Raw genomic sequence first — 20,312 nt, forward strand, 5'->3', positions numbered from 1 at the left:
TGCTCTTGGCATCTCTTTATTCAACCCTCACCCTCGGGTCAAGTTCGTGTCCTTCTCTAGTAAGACCAAGCCCCTGTGGAGGATGAGCAAACCAAGGCCAGGTGTTCCTCAGCCTCCCAAGGGCACAGCCAACTCCAGATCTGGAGATCACAGCTTTTTCACCCCGGAGCTGTGTTTGGGGTGTAAAGATCTGCTGCAGCCACACCAGCACTGGCCGAGCACAGGAGCTCTGCTTAAACACCAGCAGAGGAGCCGGGTGTGATTCTTGATCTTCTGACATTTCCCCTCCGAGTCTCTGCGAGTGTTTGCAGGTGGAAATGAGCAGTTGCTGGAGCTGCCCCTTGCCTGGCAGGATTTTCCTTGGCTCTGACCCTGTCTAAGTGTCCAGCTTGGCTCTGTGCGCCGCAGGGCTCTGGGGCTGCGCCGTGTCGTTGGCCACCACCGTGGCCTCTCCAAAGGTGTCGATGCACTTCCCCACGGCGGCCAGGATGAGCTGCAGCCGCCTGTCCAGGGCCAGGAGATGGGGCTCGGTGAGCACAGGGGCCAGGGGGTCCTGCAGGAGGGATTCCCTCATCACGGCGCTGAGCTGGTACTCGGGCTCCGCCAGGAGCTGCAGGCGCAGCAACGTCGATCTCTTTATTCTGGAAAAAAAACCAAATCAACAGTTTAATGCCTCCCAGCAAGAGCAGCTGAGCTCCTTTGTGGGAACCCAGGGCTTCCCTCTGGCTGCCCTGGGACCCTGGCAGGGTCAGGAACCCCCTGGACAGAGCCCCCAGAGACACTGGCTGTGATCTCTGCCCATGGAAAAGAGTTTTCAATCTTACAGAATGAATTACCAGCTCTGAGTGTTTGATATCAGTAATAATTAAGTGTGGCACGGGTGCAAAAGTAAAATTTTAGGATTCTAGATGAGGGGTCCAAAGGGGACAAGATGAAGGAAATTGGGTGTGCCTTGTCCTTTTTCTCCTTCTTCATGCCCTCCATGTGTCACTGTGGTGTTGGCATTTTTCTGTTGGTTCAGGCTGGGGACACACTGTCCAACGTAGGTGACAGATATTGGCACGTTATTGTAAATGCAGCCCAGGGAGTTTCTGGTATTGAATGTTTGTCACATCCCACTGAGGGCAGAGCCCCACACGCTGCCCTGCAGGACAGAGCTGGGCAGGGCAGCAGAACATGTGAGAGATAAACAGAATAAACAACCTGGAAACCAGCACAGACCAATTCTGGCTTCTGCTTTGGCAGTGGGGCTGACAGAGACTTTTTACGATCTCGGAATCATCAATACCTCAGATTCTGACACTCCTTGACACCAGAAATGGGTGAAGGAATTTAAATAACTTTAGGACAAAAGTTTTATAATTTTAACAGATATAATTCTATTCTAATTGTATTCTATAATTTTGGAAGGTAATGACTTTTTTTTTTTTGCAGAAACCTCTACTTCTTCCTTTGTTTTTCCAGAGTGTTTGTACTGCAAATTTCTGTCTGCAGAGAGAAAAACATGACTGAAGTTCTCAGTAGTGAGTGAGTCAGAGGTGACCCAGTTCCCCAGGTTCCTGCAGGGTGGTGTCATCTCCCCAAGGATGACTTTTATGAGATGAGAGCAGAGGGGGTGGTAAATGAAAAGACATGAATGAGAAAATATCTTCTGTCAAAACTCTGAGCAAAAAGAGGGAATATTTCCTGGAACTGATGTAACTGTGACTTTTCACCTTAGGGGGTACTCAGATTCAAATGTGATTTGCTTTGACAGAAAATGGGATGAAAACCTGCAACCTTGGAATGCTTCTAGGCATGAAATGAAGTGTTCTGAAATCATTTGTTTAATCCTCAGCAGAAATGTGTTGATTTCAGCGTGCATAATACTGAAATGAATCAGTGGCTGTAGTTATTGCCCTTTGAATCTTGGAGACAAAGTGGGCCATGTTTATGGAACCATTTGGATTCAGCCCAGTCAGGATTTTCAGGTGGAAAAAGGTGAAGTCAGATCCATTTTAGGCAGCTCAAGAATTTGTTTGTAGGCTGTTGTTTATCCAGGGCATCCATTGGGAATGTTGATCTGGATCTCTGCAGCTCCAACAGGCTACGTGCTGTTTGGGAAAGGCCATTCCAGGTGCTGGGGACAACCACTAAGGTTGGAAAGGACCTTTAGGATCATCAAGTCCAACTGCTGTCCCAGCACCATCAAACCACGTTCCCAAGTGCCACATCCACTCACCATTTGAAGAATTCTAGAGATTGTGACTCCATTATTTCCTTGGGCAGCCTGTGCCAGTGTTTTACTACCTACTAGTATGTTCTACTAGCCTTTCCAGGAAAAACTTTTCCTAATATCCAATCTAATATCCAATATCCAGGAGTGTGTGTGGGCAGCGTGCCTGTGGCACGAGGGAAGGACGATGCTGCTGCCACAGGGCTGGGCATCACCTTCCCGCATTAATATTCCTGAAAAACCAAAAATAATCCATTGATTGAGTGTGAGGGCTGACAAGGAAGCTTTACACCCCAGCTGTGAGCTGCTGCTGCTGCCAGGGAAAGCTGTGCCCAGGGCAGATGTGAACGAGCATCTGTGTGCTGTCCTTCCAGGCAGGCCCGGCCCGGGAGCTGCTGTGGGTAAACACCAGCTGTGTTTGCTCCATCCCAGCAGTGCTTGGAGGTGGGGAGCGGGCTGCTGTGACCCTGGGGAGCAGCTGATGCAGTGCTGGAACAGTTACACAACAAACAAGCAGAGCACAGAGCGGGCTGAGATGGAGACGCTGCCGCCAGCCCCGCGGCGCTCCCACGGGGGCTGTGACCCGGTGGCTGGGCTGGACTGCTGAACCTTTCCCCCCGAGCCTTCCAGGCACTTCAGCAGCCTGACTGGGGCTGCTTCCAGGCCTGCCTGTGCCTCCAGGAGGGTTTTGATGCTTTCAGGGAAAGGACCATCTCATGGCCTGGCTGTGTTTGTGCCACTCGTTGTCTGGGAGAGGAGACCTGCAGGCTTCAGTGTGTGGGACGGGCAGGGAGCTGGGAGAGGCAAATAAAACAGACTCGGATCTGCTGGAAGGCAGGCTTGGAGCAGAACTCGGCTGGGAAGGAGGTGGATGTGTTTAACAGCCTGCTCTCAGCATCCCTGAGCTCCCAGCACTCCCAGCTGGAGGAGCTTTCCTGCTCAGCTCGGTGTCGGAGCAAGGAGGGGGCTTGGTGGGCTGGGTCCAGGTTGTTGGTCAGGGCAGGCTGAAATCTGTGGCTTCTGTGTGCTTACTCGAGTAAAACCTCTTCCCTTCCTTCCCAAGTGGTTTTAGATGCTCTCCCACTCCAGATGGATCAGCTCCTGTGGGAAATGAGGGTTTGTGTGTCTCCCTCAGGCAGCACCAGTTGTTTTTATGCTGTTCCTGGCCCTTATGACAGAGTGTTCAGGTCCTCTTACCACTGCTTTTTACAATAATTAAATTAAGAAGAGTTTCTGGGAGATGGATCTGGAAGAATAGGAATGATGTGACCTGTGGATGTTATGGTATGAAGGTCAAATTAAGAGGCAGAGTTAATTTCAAACTGCACAAAATTTCTAGAGAAGGATTCCCTGAGAGCCTGCAATTAGAAAAGACTTGCTGAGTGCAAATAACAGTTCTTGAAAGTAAAGGTGTGTGAGGAGAGTGCAATTACCACCCCCAGGGGGAGGAAAAGCAGGTAGAGTGAGGAAAAAGCTCCACATGTCCTGAAAACAAACCCTAGGAAAGATCAGCTGCTTCTGCCTCTTAAATTTAACTTGCAGCTGCTGATTTATGTGAATTAATGAAGAGGCAACTTGGGTTAAAATTATGAGCTTCTCCTTCATGCCATGAGAAGAGGAAGCTTGATTAAGTGCATCAAAGTTCCACCAGGATTTTGGAGGGAGATTTCTGTGCTTCCTGAGAGAACCTCGTGCTGATGGGCTGGGACAGGCTGTTAGAACTTTCTGGAAGGGTTTGATCTATTGGACAGCGTCTCCTGGTCTGCCAGTGGATGTTTTTCCACTCGTGATTCTGCTCCAGCATCCAGCCCACCCCTTGGCTGGGATTAGCAGGGTCCTTGAGCTGCTGGAGGGAGGCAGGGCTGGGTGACCTCCCCAGTGACAGCAGGAACTCGGACATTCCCGGGAAGCTGGAACTTACACACAGCACTGGGAGAGCGGGGCCAGGATGGAGATTTCATCGTGGGAATGCCGCCCGAACCTGGGGATGAAGCAGAGTTCAGAGCCTGCCCTCCTCCTCCTCCTCACCCCTCCCGACCTCCTGGCGGTGCCTCACCCTCTGGCGTTGTCCAGGTGCAGGAGGAAACCTTCATCCCCAAACTTGGTGAACATCTCGTAGTGGTGCCGGTCCATGTTCCCTGCAGAGGCCACGCAGAGGATCAGAGTTTGCCTGGCAGGGAATTTTCTAAACCATCCCAAGCTTTCTTTCAGATCTGCATGGAGTGTTTGTTGCCATGCTGGAAGTGCCCAAGCTCCCCTTGTGCCCCCACGTTGGAGGGGCTGTGGGGAGACAGCAGCACCTCTGAAGGGAAAGGGGAAAGGGAAGGGAAAGGGGAAAAGGAAGGGAAAAGGGAAAGGAAAGGAAAGGAAAGGAAAGGAAAGGAAAGGAAAGGAAAGGAAAGGAAAGGAAAGGAAAGGAAAGGAAAGGAAAGGAAAGGAAAGGAAAGGAAAGGAAAGGAAAGGAAAGGAAAGGAAAGGAAAGGAAAGGAAAGGAAAGGAAAGGAAAGGAAAGGAAAGGAAAGGAAAGGAAAGGAAAGGAAAGGTCCTTTCCCTCCATCATTACCTGTCAGGAAGTCGAATATGGCCATGTCCACGATGTTGAGCAGCCGGTTGCTGTTGCTGTAGGGGTAGATCTCCCTCACTGTGTTGCAGTAGAGTGGATTCACTTCCCACCTGCAGGAGATGGAGAAAAGGAGACACTCTCAGCTGCTTCTGCCGTGTCCCAGAAATACCCCAAAACCCATCTTCCATGTGAAGATGTACAAGACTAAATAAATCTCCCCTTGTGCATGCAGGAGTCTGGAATTGAAACACAGCCAATACCCAGGCTCTATAGGTTATTACACTAATTATTACACTAATTATGGGCTCCCTGAACCTTGGCCTGGGTCATTTCTGCAGCTCTGTCCGTGTGTCCGTGCCCTGCAGTGCAGAAACGGGAAGCAGCCTCATTTACCCACTTACTCCTCTTTTCCATCGAAGGAGTAGGAGCGGATCCAGGGGTTGGGGATGGAGAGCCGTGGGGCCAGGTTGAGGGAGGGCAGGAAGGCAGAGAGGGAACCTTCCAGGAGGTGGGGGTTCCCACACACGGCGTACTCCGTCTTGCACATGTACGGGCACTTGGCGAAGAAGCAGACGTTGCTGGCTGGGAGGAGAGCAGAAAACAGGGAAAAGGGGCTGTGATCTCCAGGAGGGTGCAGAAAACAGGGAAAAGGGGCTGTGATTTCCAGGAGTGTGGAATGCACATTTCTCTCCCTCAGGATTTTCAGAGAGGTGCACAGAGAGAAATGAAAGAGAAAATAATTTCTATTTCTGCTCCTTGTTTTTCCCATGTGGAATGTGTTTGGAGAATTGTTTCCCTGGGGTGATGCTTGGTTGGATTCTGGTGAGGATTGTTTGAGCTGGTGGCCAACCCAACCCACCCGGGCCTGGACTCTCAGAGAGGTCACGAGTTGTGTTAGAGTCAGAGAAAGTAGGATGTAGTTTTAGTATCCTCCTTTTATAATAGCATATTGATGTATTTTAGCATAGTTATAATAAAGAAATAATTCAGCCTTCTGAATTGAGTCAGACATCATCATTTCTTCCCATTTGGTTCGCCTGCATTTACAATACAGGAGGGTGCAGAAAACAGGGAAAAAGGGCTGTGATCTCCAGGATGGGGCAGGAAACAGGAAAAGGGGACTGTGATCTCCAGGAAGATACAGAAAAGAGGGAAAAGGGGCTGTGAACTTCAGGAGGGTGCAAGGCTGAGCCCTTCCCCACCATGGGACAGTGATTATTTCTTGTGGCAGGGATGGAGTGAGGGGGAGCAGATGGGAGGAATCCCAAGGGGCTGCAGATGAGTGCAGAGCAATTTAAATTTGATGGCTGTTTGATGGAAACACTCTGGGAAAGCCAAGGAAAAACAAGGTAAAACCCAAAGCATGGCATGGATGTCAGCCTGCCAAATCAATGGTTTGGGTCCTAAGGGAAAGGTTAAGAAAAAAAGGCCAAATGAGTAGATCTGGTAGATGATTACAGAATCTGTAACCGTGTCTTGTGCATGTTTAACCCAAGAATTTAATTTCTGCACCACAGCACAAGTCCTGCAGCCCCTGCCCTTCCTCCCACCGTGGAACACCACGGCTTTGGGTGTGAAGGGACCTTAAACACAATTTCCCTCATCCCAAGCCAAGCCCTCGCCCACCTGGTGACACGAAGAAGACGCTCTGCAGGACCTCGTTCTTGGTGACCTCCAGGATCTCCTTGGTGACATTGATCAGCCTCCCCACCGTGGGTGGCACCCTCCGGAAATCCAGGATCCTGCACAGAGGGGACAGGGGTGGTGCCAAGGGGTGATTGGCACAGTGGGGTGGCAGGTGCTGCCCTCACCCCTTCCATCAGCGAACCAGGAGCCTTTGGATCGCTGCACCCAGACTCTTTCCAGCAAAAAAACCACCAAAATGTGGCTCTGTTTGGATTTTGGTATTTTAATAGCTGCCGTCTGGAACAATCTGGATGTTCTCCAGCATTCCTGTCTCTTTCCCTAACATTGCCTTGATTTCTCTCAGCCTTTTGCACACAAGCAGGGTCCTCCAAGGGGCCAAAGCAGCCCTTCAGACCCTTCTGCAATGTTGGTTTGACATGGAGCAAGGACATTGGTCCTGGTACAACGTGGCTGAGGAGGCGCCCCCTCCTCCAGAGGCACTCATGCCCAGCTAATTCCTCAAAAATACTCTTAAAAACCTCAGGGCCTGGGGCAGGAAAGCATTCCTGGCAGTCAATGGGAAGCTGCTGCTGGTTGCTGAGTCAGTAACACGGGGAGAACTGGCTAATGCTCAGCTTGGCTCCTTGGGTAATGCCCCCTGCTCCTGGGAGTTGGGCACAGAACAGGATTTAGCCTGTTCCTTATTGAGCAATGTTCAGAGAGAAAAAAAATATTTGCTTTTATCCAGCATCTTTCAGCTCTAAAAACCACAAAGCACTTCACAAAAGCAGTCTGGCCTCATTTTTGTGGTGGTGGAGCTGCAGGGGTGAGGTGGTGGTGGCTGAGTGAAGCAGAGTCACTGTGAGGATGCTGGGGCAGAGCTGGGAAGGGAATTCAGCTCCCTTTGTTCCCTTTCTGAGTGCGAGCTACAGGACTTAATTTAGTCCTGCTTATCCTATGGAAACTGGAGATCCCCACCCCCCCTGGCCATCAGAGATCACCTTCCCCTGGTGTTCAGAGGAGAAATCTGAAAATCTGCTTGGGCTGCTGCCCGTATCTTCTGAGAAGAGTAATTCTGATTTTATTAAACACACACCCTGCTGGGAAGGGGTGCCAGGTTAACTGCTCATTATCTGAGGGCTCAAAACTGAATTGCTGCAGTTTATCAACCCAAAGCACACCTTGATGGCTGACTGAGTGACTGAGTGTGTGCCTCCCTCACCAGGAGGGCACCCAGGCTGTGCCCAGGGCTCTGCTCTGCACTTGGTTGCAGGGGAGGGACAATGTGTGACAGCCAGGTGAGAATCTGATCCTTCCAACCTCGACTGCCCCTGCTCTCATGCAGTGGCCAAGGCAAAGCTGGGGTGTCAGGTGAGAGCCAGGAGGGTTTCCTTTCCTTTCCTTTCCTTTCCTTTCCTTTCCTTTCCTTTCCTTTCCTTTCCTTTCCTTTCCTTTCCTTTCCTTTCCTTTCCTTTCCTTTCCTTTCCTTTCCTTTCCTTCTCCTTCTCCTTCTCCTTCTCCTTCTCCTTCTCCTTCTCCTTCTCCTTCTCCTTCTCCTTCTCCTTCTCCTTCTCCTTCTCCTTCTCCTTCTCCTTCTCCTTCTCCTTCTTTCTCCTTCTCCTTCTCCTTCTCCTTCTCCTTCTCCTTCTCCTTCTCCTTCTCCTTCTCCTTCTCCTTCTCCTTCTCCTTCTCCTTCTCCTTCTCCTTCTCCTTCTCCTTCTCCTTCTCCTTCTCCTTCTCCCTGGCTTTCCCCCCTCTCCCAGGCAGAGGGGGAGCAGCAGGAGGAGGAGCAGGAGGAGGCAGGGCTGGGCAGCCCCACCTGTCCAGGTGGAAGGCGGCGATCTCCGCGTTGTGCCGCTGGAAGTCCACGAAGTAGAAGAAATCCTCAGGAGTCTCCTCGTTGCGTTTCTGCCTGGGAGAAAGCAGAGGGTGAGCCTGGCCAGGCCTGGGTGGCACAAGGACAGGTCACCAGGGACACCAGGGACACCAGGGACACCAGGGACACCAGGGACAGCCGCTCTGTGGCCACTCCAGAGCCAGAGTACTCCGTGCCCAGCCGCAGCCGTCACACTGAGCAAGGCAGAAGAGCCGGCTGGGGGCTTCAAATCTGCTTGGGCAAGAGCTTTTTCCCTCAGGAGAAAGGTTCATGGGGTGTTTGTCACACCCCCCTGGAGGCAGAGCAGGGCTCAGGTCTGATGCTCTCCTATCCCTGAGGTGGGAACTCCATTTAATTCCATTTTCTGCCTGTCGCACAGTGCCCCAGGAGGTGCAGCACGGGAATTTGGTGCTCAGGCTTAACTTCTGGAAATGGGGTGTTAACTCCTGGGAAAGGGGGTGTTAAGTCCTGGGAAATGGGTGCTAACTCCTGGGAAAGGGGGTGTTAACTCCTGGGAATGGGATGGGATGTTAACTCCTGGGAAATGGGGTGTTAACTCCTGAGAAATGGGGTGTTGAGTCCTGGAAATGGGTGTTAACTCCTGGGAAATGAGATGATAACTCCTGGGAAAGGGGGGGTTAACTACTGGGAATGGGTGTTAACTCTTGGGAAATGGGATGATAACTCCTGGAAATGGGGTGTTAACTCCTGGAAATGGGATTTTAACTCCTGGGAAAAGGCGTGTTAACTCCTTTTGGAGTTCCTGGGAAATGGGGTGATAACTCCTGGAAATAGGATGATAATTCCTGGGGAAGGGGACAGGACACAGGAAATCCCTCCTGGCTCTGCAGGGCATGGATGCTTTCCTTGCCCTGCAGGACCTGCTGGGCACTGGGCAGAGGTGGATGGAAACCCACGGGAGAGGAGCTGGAGCCCTCTGGGTGAGGGTGTGATCCAGCTGCTCTGCTCACACAGGGACACTGAAGTGAGAGGGAATAGATGTGAAGAGCCCCACGGGGCTGCAAATAAGTGCAGAAGCAATTTAAACCCCCTGTTTGATGGCTGTTTCTTGGAAACACACTGGGGAACCCAAGGAAAACCAAGGTAAACCCCAACATCTGCTGGGGAAGAGCAGTCCCTCACGGCAAAGATCTCAGGAGAACAAGTGTCCCAAGGTCCTTCTCCACCTGGCACCCACGAACTGGGGAATTTCCAACATCAACAGCGCTGTGGGAACGCTGGTGTTTATCCATATGTGCTCCTGGGATGGGGTGAGCAGCCAAGAATAATAAAAAATAATGGAACCCTTTCAGCTGCCCAGGTAGCGAGGAAGGAGTGGCTGTGGGGTGGCTGTGGGGTGGCTGTCCGTGCCAAGGAAGGTGCCAGCCCGCCCTGCAGGGGCTCAGGGGGGCTCTGCTGGCCTTACCTCATGGGCTTGAACATGGCTTTCCCAAAATCCTGGAACCTGAGGACCAGCTTCAGGTGCACACCGCTGGGCTTCACCACTTGGGGAGGAAAAGGGGTGTTAGCTCCTGGGAATGGGGTGTTAGCTCCTGGGAAATGGGTGTTAACTCCTGGAAATGGGTGTTAACTCCTGGAAATGGGGTGTTAATTCCTGGGAAATGGGTGTTAACTCCTGGGAAATAAGTGTTAACTTCTGGAAAGGGGCTGTTAATTCTTGGGAAATGGGGTGTTAGCTCCTGGGAAATGGGGTGTTAGCTCCTGGGAAGGGGGTCTTAACTCCTGGAAATGGGGTGTTAACTGCCTAGAAATGGGGTGTTAACTGCCTGGAAACACCCCAGTTACATCCCCAGCACAACCCGGCTTTCCTGCCCCGTGAGTGCATCCTGTCACTGCTTCCAGCTTCTCCCTTTTCTCTCTTTCCATTTATTTTCCTCTCCCTTCTGCCATAGAGAAGATTTCCCTCCAGCCCCTCTGTTACATCCCCTTGGGGACTTTTTCCTCCCTCCCCAGTCGAAACCAGTGCTGTACTGGTATCCTGACACCCACATCGAACAGGCTGCTCATGGAAATGGTGGAATCATCACCCCTGGGTGTTAAGAAAAGCATGGACATGGCGCTTGGGTTGGACTCCATCATTCTGGATGGCTTTTCCAACTGGAACAACTTGATGCCCTATGATCCCAGCCTCTGCCGGGCTCTGCTGGGGGTTCATGGCAGGGAGCAGAGCCTGGCTTGGCGTTTCCCTGGCCGAGGTGAGGACGGGCACCGCCGGGATGGCACGCAGGGATGCCGCACTCACCCTGGCTGCAGTCACAGGCTCCCAGCAGCGCCTTCTCGTCCTGGCTGTAGTCTGCAAGGGCAGGAGGAGCCGTCAGACCCCGCCAGGCTCCATCCGCTGCTCCCCAGCCCCGGCGGGAGCCTGCCCTGCCCAGCCCCGTGTGCTCACCGGCGCTGATGGTGGGCAGCTCCCGCAGGTCCCGGAGCAGCCTGGAGACCGCGGGGCTGGAGCGGGGGTAGAGCCCGTCCCGGCGGATGCCCAGCTGGAACTGCAGCCAGCCCGCCTCGGGGCGCAGCGGCAGCGGCGCCGCCGGCGAGGTCAGGTTCAGCTCCTCCCGGTACAGCTTGTGCCTCCTGCAAGAGAGATGCTCTGGGGGTGAGGATGAGCCACGGAGTGGGAAACATCCCTTCTCCGAGCCTGGAGGGTGCCAGGAGCAGAGCGAGGGGTGGGTAAGGGGAAACTGAGGCAGGGGGAGATGGCTGAGCTGGTCAGTCTCCGACCATCTCTGAGAGAGCTTTTCCCTAAAGCTGGAAGGAAAAAAAATCACTAAAATCTACAAATCGCCTCTGTGACCAAATTCACAGTGAGCAGAGATGCTGCGAGGTCATGTGGCAGCATCCCAGCATCCTGCCCATGATCTCTAAAAATCAAGGTTCAACCCCACCCTTTCTTGGTACGTGGAGCTGAAGGAACCTCCCAGGTTGGGTAATAACTCCCCACTCGATCAGCATTTTCGTGGAGACCTCCAGGGCTGGGACTGTGCAACTGAGAGGTCACTAATTGCAGCCAGCAGAGGACAGAGCTCTGGTTTCTCATTAACGTTGTCCAGCCCGCGTACGCAGCAGCCAGTCCTGATACAGGGAAAATGAAATTCAGTTTACACTGAAAGTGCCGGGACCCAGCCATGAAAGCAAACAGGAGCTGGGGCTGATAAGGAGTAGGACATTAACCCAGGCTGGACAGGAGGAAGCGCCACATGCCCGGCCAGCCCCATCCCGAGCCTGAGCAGTGAGCTCCGACCGTGCCCGAGGCATTTATCAGCCAAGGAATGGCACTGGGGGCTGCAGAGGGTCCTGGCTGCTGCTGGTTTCTTTATTTCCCTGCTCAGCCCAGCAGCTGGGCTTTGGCTGGGATCCTTCCATCACCTTTTTTGGGTCTCAGATTCAGTCAAAGAAAGAAACTGAGAGTTTCTAGCCAGGCAGAAGCCTGGGAAAGAATGCAAATAATTCTTTATCTCTCTTGTTGTTCACATTGTTTATAGTTAAGTTCTATCACTGTGTGTCAAGCACTGTACACCAATGGGCTGAGTTGTTTTCACTTCAGGACCAATGGTACTGGTCCTCACGAAGCTCTGTATAAAAGAGCGGGGTATTTTGAATAAATCAGAGTTTTACTCTCAGCAGCCTTCTGAGTCAGTCTTCTCATTCCCGTCCTGCCTCGACAGTGACAACCCTTCTCCATCCCAGCAGGCTGAGCAGTGTGGTTAATCTGGCTGTGAGCAGGGCTTGAACCCTCCCAGAGGTGTTCCAGTGGTGTGGGAAATGCATTTGTAGAGAATTCTTCAAGTTTGATAGAAAGTTCTACATAGTATGTATGTGTGTGTAAACCTTGAGATGAGAAATGTTGACTTAGAAATATTATGGAATAAGACAGACCTTATTGAGAGAAAAATAGAATTAAAAAGAAGTTTTAAAGGATAGCCTTGCAAATAAAAGTAGATAGTTTAGAAAAACAGAAGTATGAAAGATACATTGTAGTGAGACTTATGAAGAGTAATTTTAGATGATTAGCTTTAAAACATTTATAACATAGTGTATCAATACTATCCTTTGGAACTTGTTTTTAGCTCTATTTTTCTCCCAATAATGTCATATTCCGCAGTATTTCTGTCACCATTTCTTATCTCAAGGTTTACACACACATACATCCTATGTGAGCCTTCTGTCAGACTCTGAAAATTTTCCACAAATTCATTTCCTACACAGTGGTATCCTGGGAGCCCTCTAGGAGCTGGAGAGTCGGGTTGGATGTGGGAGCCTGTTCCCTCTCCCAGTGTGTTTGTCTTTCCACTGGACTGGGTCAGCCACAGCGTGAAATCCACGTGTGCAAGGTCAGAGGGAGCTGGAGCATTTCCCTCCCTGACCAGCGCTTTGCTCAGGAGGCAGAAAATTCCCTGGGCACAAGGAAGTGCCCCTGGAATGCCAACAGCTCCAGCACAAGTGCCTTGACCCCCAGCCTGCTGCCCTTCCCCTGGATAAGCGAGGCACAACATAATGAACATTAATAAGGCATTAATTAATAAATGAGGTATTAACCCTGCCACAGCCAGGGACTTATGGCCAGTGCCATGGGCAGGAATGACTCAGGATTTTTCCCTAGGGAAGCTGCCCAAATATTTTACCATATTTGCTCTCCTGCCTGCCATGCACACAGGCTGTTCCCCCGGGGTGGCAGCAAGCAAGGGATTACCGAGGGGGAAAAAAATGCAGTGGTTATGCAAGGGGAGGCAGATCCCAGCCCTGCATCCACATGGGCCCTGCCCAGGCTGAGCCAGTCCCTTCCCAGCCCTTCAACCCAAAATACAGCTCTCTCTGCCTCCCTGCTTCCTTCAGGATTCCTGAAATGTTTGCCTAGAAAAAAAAACAGATCTCTGCAAAAGGCATAATGATATAAAAACAGGGTTCATTTCTACCCTGCTATAAATAGCCCTGGGGTTGCCCTGGCTTTCAGCTCTCTGCTGGGCTGGGAGGGAGGCACAGCGTGGGGTGACACAGCTCAGGCCACCAGCTCCTGAGCTTGGGATCTTGAAGCTGCTCTTTCAAGGATAAAAATAAGCTCTGGAGTTTTAAAGGGATTTTTTTGTTTGTTTGTTTTGAAGAGGTGTGGATGTTTTGTTGTTTTTCTGTTTTCTCCCTGTGTCCCCATCAATCTCTCTGGCTGGTTCTGCATCCCGCAATCCAACTGCTGCTCCTGACTGGAGTGCTGGGAGCAGGCAGGGCTGGGCAGCACCGTGGAGGAGGGCACGGACACGTTCTGGCCGTGGGCATCCCAACAGGAGTGTCCTGGGCAGCTCCAGCTGGCACAGCCCCTGTCCAGCTGATGTCCTGCAGAGATGAAGGCAGCCACGGCGTGCTGGAGGAACGGGGTTAAACTGCAGCTTGTCCCACTCAGGAGAACATCCTGCTGCTCCCACAGCTGCTCTGCCAGCACCCACACCCACGGGTGACAGAGAAATGTGCTTCACCCTGTCATGCTGAGGAGAGAATGCCCGTGGCACTCAGCCCTGAGCCTTGGCTGCCTGGCTCTGCATGTGCAGCTGCTGTGGAGGTTTTGCTCTCCAGTCCTCAGCAGCAGCTTGGCTGAACCATGCAGTGGGAGAGAAAGCCGTGGATTCCTGGGTGCCACGAGGACCCTGCCCTGGCCACATCACAGAGGACAAGGGCTCTGCAGTGCTCCTGGTGAGGCAGAAATTGCTCCGTGCCCACAGCAAATGAACAATCTCACAAAATCCATCAGCTCTGGCCAGTGCCACCTGATTGCACATTCAATGTGCAGCACCGATGGCTGTTGGCAGGCTTTTGCAGGAGCGGTTGTGTCACCTCAGCCTCTGGAGGTTTCACCCACTTATGAGCATCATATATTTTATTTCAGAGTGACTGAGGAGTAATCAATACTCTGCCCTCCTTCCCTTCCTGGAGGTGCAAAGCGAAGTCAGCCAAGGACAAATGGCATCACCGTCTTCCTGCAGACACACCACAGCCTAACCTTGGGCCGTGGCTTCAGCACAAATTCCATTTTTCCACAGTATGGTGAATAAAAGTGGGGAGTGCAGACCTCTCACTGTCCTGCAGGAGAGGCTGCAGCAAGTGCCCAGGGTTTCTGATGGTGCCATCAAGCCGTGACCTGCTTTGGTTTAAATCCCCCATTCCCACCAGGATTTTGCTGGGGAAACATCCATCCTGGTAGCCAAATCCTGATGTCTTCAGAAGGCAGGGCTCAGCTCTGAGAAGATGCACCCAAGGTGGGTCTGTGGCACAGCCAGGGGTACTCAAAGCCACCAGCCATGGATTTCATGTGCTGTGACAAAGGGTTCAGCAGGATCCAGGCTGACTGGAGACAGGGAAGAGCCTGCCAGGGGTGACCCTGGCTGAGCACCCAGGTGGTTCCTGCTGCTGCTCAGGCCATGAAGGTGATTTCCTGTTCCTTCCATTATCGCTTCCCATCATCTCCTCCAGCAAATCTCACGTGGAACCAGCACTGGGTGAGTCCCACAGGAGCAGGAGGAACAGGCATGGAAGTGGAGAGAGCAGGAGCTTGGGAATGCTGCCTGTGCAGCTCAGCAGCCACCACGCAGGGGATGGGAGGAGTGGGGGCTGCTCCCATGCTGGAAACCAAACGTGGGCAGCGGGGAAGTGCCAGGACAGGGGTCCCTGGGGTGCCCCCAGGACATGCTGCCATCGCCTTGCAGGTGTCCTGTGGCACAGAGGGGACAGTGGGTGAGGTGGTGCCATGAGCTCAGCACGCTGGGAGCTCTGTGCTCTCTTCTGCCCGAGTTTGTGCACGAGTGAAGTTCTGGGGGTGCGGGGAGCAGCTGTGGCTGCTTCCAGCTTAGCCCGGCCCTTGTGAAAGGGGGGTTAGACCAGGGATTCAAGGTACAAATAATCAATGCTTGGAGCTGGCGCTGAGGGTCCCCCCAGGGCAGTGACCACAGGCAGGGACAGTCCCACCCCAGGAGCAGGGAGCAGGGAGTTTCCTCCTTGCTGGGGCTGGGAGAGGCAGCAGGAAGAGGGCTCTGAGCTGGGGGTCCCTTTCTCTGGGGCCCCGGCAGTGGAGCAGGGTGGGAGACACCCCAGGAAGGAGCACCCCAGCAGAACCCCTCAGCCCAGCCCAGCGAGGGGGAGGGCACAGAGCCAGACTGGGGGGGCAGGAGGGACTGGGGATGCCAAGGGACATCCAAGGGACAGAGGTGCCCAGAGAGCTGCCCAGAAAGGGAGGGGTACGTGAGAGGGGGTGTCCAGACAGCGGGTGCCTGGGGGTGCCCATACAGGGAGCGCCTGGCCAGAGGGTGCCCAGGGGATGCCAGGGCAGGGGGTGCCCAGAAAGGGGGTGCACAGGGATGTCTGTGCAGGGGGTGCACTCACAGAGGCTGCCTGGGCAAGAGATCCCAATGCTCAAGAGATCCCAGTGCATGGGGGGGTCCAAAAAAGGGGTGCTTAGGTGATGCCAGGGAAAGAGGTGACCATGCAAGGGGTGCCCAGGAAATGCCAGGGAAATGTGTCCCCATGCAAGGGGCACCCAGGAAAGGAGTGCCCAGGAGATATCCAAGAAAAGGGGGTGCCCATGCAGGAATGCTCAGAAAACACCCGGGAAGGAGGTGGCCAGGAGATGCCGGTGCAGTGGGTACTCAAGAACTGGGTGCCCAGGAGATGCCCAGGAAACGAGGAACCATGCAAAGGGTGCCCGGCAGGAGAGTGGTTTGAGTCTCCCTCCCAGAATCTGCCGGCACAGGGATTATCTGGGAAGGGGGTGCCCAGGAGATGCCCAGGAAAAGAGTGCCCAGGGGATATTCGGGAAGGGGGTGCCGCGACGGGAGTGCCCAGGAGATACCCGGGAAGGGGGTGCCGGGGAAGGAGGTGCCCAGGAGGGGTCCGGGAAGGGAGGAGAGTGCCAGCAGACGCTGGTGCACGGCGTGCTCAAGAAACGGATGCCCAGGAAACAGCCAGGAAAGGGGTGCCGGGGGAGGAGGTGAGCAGGAGATGCCCAGGAAAGGAGTGCCAGGGAAGGAGGTGAGCAGGGGATGCCCAGGAAAGGGGTGCTGGGTGAGGAGGCGAGCAGGGGATGCCCAGGAAAGGGGTGCTGGGTGAGGAGGTGCACAGGGGATGCCCAGGAAAGGGGTGCCAGGGAAGGAGGTGAGCAGGGGATGCCCAGCAAAGGGGTGCTGGGTGAGGAGGCGAGCAGGGGATACCCAGCAAAGGGGTGCCGGATGAGGAGGTGCACAGGGGATGCCCAGCAAAGGGGTGCCAGGGAAGGAGGTGAGCAGGGGATGCCCAGCAAAGGGGTGCTGGATGAGGAGGCGAGCAGGGGATGCCCAGCAAAGGGGTGCCGGGTGAGGAGGCGAGCAGGGGATGCCCAGGGAAGGGGTGCTGGGTGAGGAGGCGAGCAGGGGATGCCCAGCAAAGGGGTGCCAGGGAAGGAGGCGAGCAGGGGATGCCCAGCAAAGGGGTGCCGAGGCGATGCGCGGCGCGGGGGCTGCGCGGCTGCGGACGCACCTGTTCCAGCGGGCCGCCTTCCGCCGGTAGTAGCGCAGGGCTTCGCGGGCGCCCAGCAGCGGCTCGGCGGGGCCCGGCGGGGCGGCGCGGTACAGCGGGTGGGCGAAGAGGCGGCGCAGCGCGGGGGCGGCGCGGGGCGGCGGCGGGCGCGGCGCGGGGGGCGCGGGGCAGGGGCAGCCCGGGGAGCCCGGCGAGACCCTCCCCAGCTCCCGGCGCGCCCGCGGCCAGAGGTGGAAGTAGAGATCCGCGGCCAGCAGCGCCCCGAGCAGCAGCAGCACGGCCGGGCGGTCCCGCCGCGGCCCCGGCATGGCCGGTGCGGGCTGCGGGGGACGGGAACCGGGACGGGGACCGGGACGGGAACCTGGACGGGAACCGGGACGGGGACCGGGACGGGGACACCGCCGGCTCCCGGGGCAGGGCGCACGGGGGAGCTCCAGCGGCGGAGCCGGGGGGTGCGGGCACCTCGGGGCGGGGACCGGGCAGGGCGCTCGGGGCCCGGGGCGGGGGAGCGGGGTGGGGGCACGGCAGCGTGGGAGCCTCCCCCGGACACGCTCCCGGTGCCGGTGCCGGTGCCGGTGCCGGTGCCGGTGCCGGTGCCGGTGCCGGGGCCGGGGGGACCCAGCCCCGCGGCCCCGGGCTCTGCCCGCCCGCTCGCCCAGCGCAGGTGGCGAATCCCCCGCCCGCCCTCCTCGCCGGCTCCTCCGGGGCTTCGCCGCCTCTCCCGAAGGCGGAAAGTCGGCGCTGGGAGCTTCGGCAGCGGCTGGAGGGTGCCGGGGGCTGTGTGGGAGCGGGGCGAGGGGAGGGGGTTGGAGTGCCCTGGAGCAGGGGGGTCCCGCTGATCCCACGCACATCTCCCCGTGTTCTCGAGCCCCTCTGCTGGCTGCGGGCAGGGCCCGGCTGCGCTCTGTCCCCCCACAGCTGGGCTTGCAGCCCCTCCTGGGGCCGGCAGATGGTTCAAAGGCCGCTTTTATTTTCTTAATTCTTAAAAAAAATGCCCTGTAGTTGAGGAAACTCCTCCCTGCAGTTTGCTGTAGGGCCGTGGCGGTGAGCTTGGGCTGGGAGCATCGCGCCCACGCTGGGGGATGGAGAGCCCGGGGCGAGGGACGGGGAGAGCCCCGGCCAAGGGAGGAGAAACTGGCGGAGCACCGCGGGAGCGTGACCAGGCTGGGCTGGCTCCGGCCCCGCGCTGAGGGGAGAACAGAAAATAAACTGCAGAAAGAGCGAGAAGTCGGTTTTATTTTCAGCTGGCTGGAGCAGGGCTCGGTGCTGCGCGAGGGGAGGCTCTGGAAGTGCCAGCGCTGGGATGGGGGGGCTGGGCTGAGCAAAAGGGCATCGCAGGGGCTGCTGGCCGAGCGCCTGTCCTGATGGTAGAGATGTTCCTTTGATCCAGAAGGGGAGAGAAAACAATCCCCTGGGCTGCGCGGTGGCTGCAGGGACCTCAAACAGACCCGTCCTCTTGGTCTTCTGATCTTTGGCAGACGGTTCTTACTCTCCTTTAGAAATGCACTTTCCAAATTACTCAGTCTTTTGATATTTGAAGAGTTTGGGTTTCAGGTTTGGGGGTTTTTGCTCTGAATTTATTATTATTATTTTTCATAATGCCAAATTTTGTGTGTTTTCCACAGAAGATTTATAAGCACAATGTGCAGCTGCTGTGGCCAGCAAGGATCAGTGGTAGGAAAGGATGTGCTCCCCACACTGTTTGGCTTTTGGAGACACCAGCTGTGCCCCCCTCCTGTTCCCTTTGGGGACAAAATTGGTAAAATGATTGCACTTCAGGCTCTAGACCAGACATGAGGAGTGGAGAGGGGAAATTTTAGGGTGCTGTACTGGAAAGGTGTGGGGCAGGCAGGGGCTCTGCTCAGAGGTGCTGGGTTGGGGTCTGCAGGATGGGAAGGCACAGAGCTGATCCTTCTCAGGAGGGGAGAAGGAGCTCTCAGGACATGAAGTTGGGTGTAAACAGGGAAATGAGCTCCAGCTCGCTGGTCAGCCGGCTTAGGGGTGAGCAAAGGGGGGTGTGCTGCAGCTGCACACTCTGCCTGGGGACACCCTGCTCCTCTAAGGCCAGGTGACCTGGCAGCTTCCCCAAGCAGTGACATCATAAACCCGAGATGAAGCAACAGCCTGCCACTAGCAATAGGATTCTTCTTCTATTTCTTAAACTTATTTTTAAGAAGATTGCCCAGATGAAGTTAAACCCCAGGATTCACCAAACCTGGGTGAATCCCCAGGAGAAGCCCTGCTCCATGGCTACCAGCCCGTCGAAGGACACCCGCAGACTCACTTCAAACTCAAAGAACAACTTTTGACAAACACTCCACCAAAAACTGGCTGATACTAGCTTGGCTCCTAATCCTCCCTGAGCTGTTTCCCCATTGCTAATCTCCCCCAGGAACCATTAATAAATCTTCCCCGGTTTGCAACGCTAATTCTGGACAAAGGCACCAGGAACCACCAGTGCCTGGGCCCGTGCCCCATGTTGTTTGCATTCTCTGCAGTGGGATTGTTTGGCTTTTAATGAGGCTAATTAAAAAGAAACAAAAAAATAATAAATCAGCCCCATTAATCTGTGATAAATTGAAGTGCTACAATCCTTCCCAAAGCAGTTGGGACTGCCAGCTCCCAACTGGCTGCAGTACAAAATCACTGTTATTATTATTTAGAACAACTCAGTGGTGTTTCCATAATGCCACAGTGATGCTTCCATAATGCCACAGTGATGCTTCCCTGCTCACCCATGGCTTGGAGCGCCTTGGAGCAGGGAATCCCACTGGAGCCTGTCCCACCCACATCTCCTCCTGTTCTGCTTTCTTGGTTCATGGCTCTTCCTGCCCAGCTGGGGTCCCTGGGCTGCAGGTGAGCACCACTTTCCACTCCAGGGCTCAGCAGAACTCATCCCAGCCCGCTGGAAGGGGTGGATGTGTTCCTAAAATGAACCTGGAAATGCTATTTTGATTGGGCACTGACAGCTCCAGCGGAACCAAATTACCATTTGGAATTACCATGAGATAATTTGCCTCATTTACTATTTAAAGATGGGAGAAAAAAAAGCTCCTTCTTCCAGACAACTGCGGTGGAGAAATGTTCAGGCATAGAAGACATCCAAAACGTATCATTAAAGCTTTAAATAAATGTATGATGACATCTCAGAGTAAGAAATACTTCCTTTGTATTTCAGATAGGAGCCAGCCAGGTCCTTTTCAAAGTCATTTTTTAATAAACAAAGGGTATTCCTCTTGTTTTTCCAGACACGCAACTTACAATATTTGGAGTTTTAAGTATGTAATTTAAATTCTTTCACACAGTATGGATTTAAAACCCATCTTCCTTAGGGACGTCTTTGACTTGCCAAAAGGTAAATGCCTCTGTCTGCTGCTTTTTGTCTTTTTAACTTGAAATGCTGCAGAGCTGCCCAATCCCACCCTGCAGATTGTAATGTTTGCAGAAGGGAGGAGATGAGAATTATTCCTTTCTCACTGCCGTTAATTTAGAGGATTAAACACCAAGGCAGCTCCACAGCA

General features: G+C 54.3%; 1 protein-coding gene and 2 long non-coding RNA genes across 5 annotated transcripts in view; 2 read left to right on the top strand and 1 right to left on the bottom strand.

Moving 5' to 3' along the window:
* FAM20A (FAM20A golgi associated secretory pathway pseudokinase) lies at positions 1-17,195 on the bottom strand. The gene is made up of 11 exons (XM_021536925.3): positions 16,792-17,195; positions 10,691-10,875; positions 10,544-10,594; positions 9,707-9,785; positions 8,224-8,316; positions 6,405-6,520; positions 5,180-5,360; positions 4,779-4,888; positions 4,272-4,353; positions 4,137-4,196; positions 1-641 (listed from the first exon to the last, which is right to left on the bottom strand). Exons 1-11 carry the CDS (start codon positions 17,097-17,099, stop codon positions 377-379), a joined length of 1,530 nt encoding a protein of 509 aa, XP_021392600.2. The 5' UTR covers positions 17,100-17,195; the 3' UTR covers positions 1-376.
* LOC116184262 (uncharacterized) overlaps positions 15,494-20,312 on the top strand; it is a 15,152-nt gene continuing 10,333 nt past the window's right edge. Inside the window, exons 1-2 of one of the 2 annotated variants that reach the window (XR_013340952.1) lie at positions 15,494-15,518; positions 16,016-16,267. This is a non-coding gene — a long non-coding RNA (uncharacterized LOC116184262). Of the gene's footprint in view, positions 15,519-16,015; positions 16,268-16,367; positions 16,432-20,312 lie in introns of those variants that run through there. The other variant, XR_013340953.1, reaches the window with a different exon arrangement.
* LOC110473941 (uncharacterized) lies at positions 16,856-18,018 on the top strand. 2 transcript variants are annotated; one of them, XR_004149024.2, is made up of 2 exons: positions 16,856-16,889; positions 17,816-18,018. It is a non-coding gene; the product is annotated as an uncharacterized LOC110473941 (long non-coding RNA). The 2 variants fall into 2 exon arrangements; XR_013340954.1 differs by lacking the exon at positions 16,856-16,889 and adding an exon at positions 16,975-17,104.

This window comes from Lonchura striata, chromosome 19 (genome assembly GCF_046129695.1).
Source record: "Lonchura striata isolate bLonStr1 chromosome 19, bLonStr1.mat, whole genome shotgun sequence".
NCBI classification, from domain to species: domain Eukaryota; kingdom Metazoa; phylum Chordata; class Aves; order Passeriformes; family Estrildidae; genus Lonchura; species Lonchura striata.

Bases quoted from the DNA above. Each gene is read 5' to 3' on its own strand.
- FAM20A (XM_021536925.3), bottom strand. From the start codon at position 17,099: ATGCCGGGGCCGCGGCGGGACCGCCCGGCCGTGCTGCTGCTGCTCGGG. The intron at 6,521-8,223 runs GTGGGGCTGCCC...CCCTCTGTGCAG, and splicing joins GCCGCCTTCCACCTGGACAG to GATCCTGGATTTCCGGAGGG. The intron at 642-4,136 runs GTAAGTTCCAGC...TTTTTTTTCCAG, and splicing joins CCGCTCTCCCAGTGCTGTGT to AATAAAGAGATCGACGTTGC.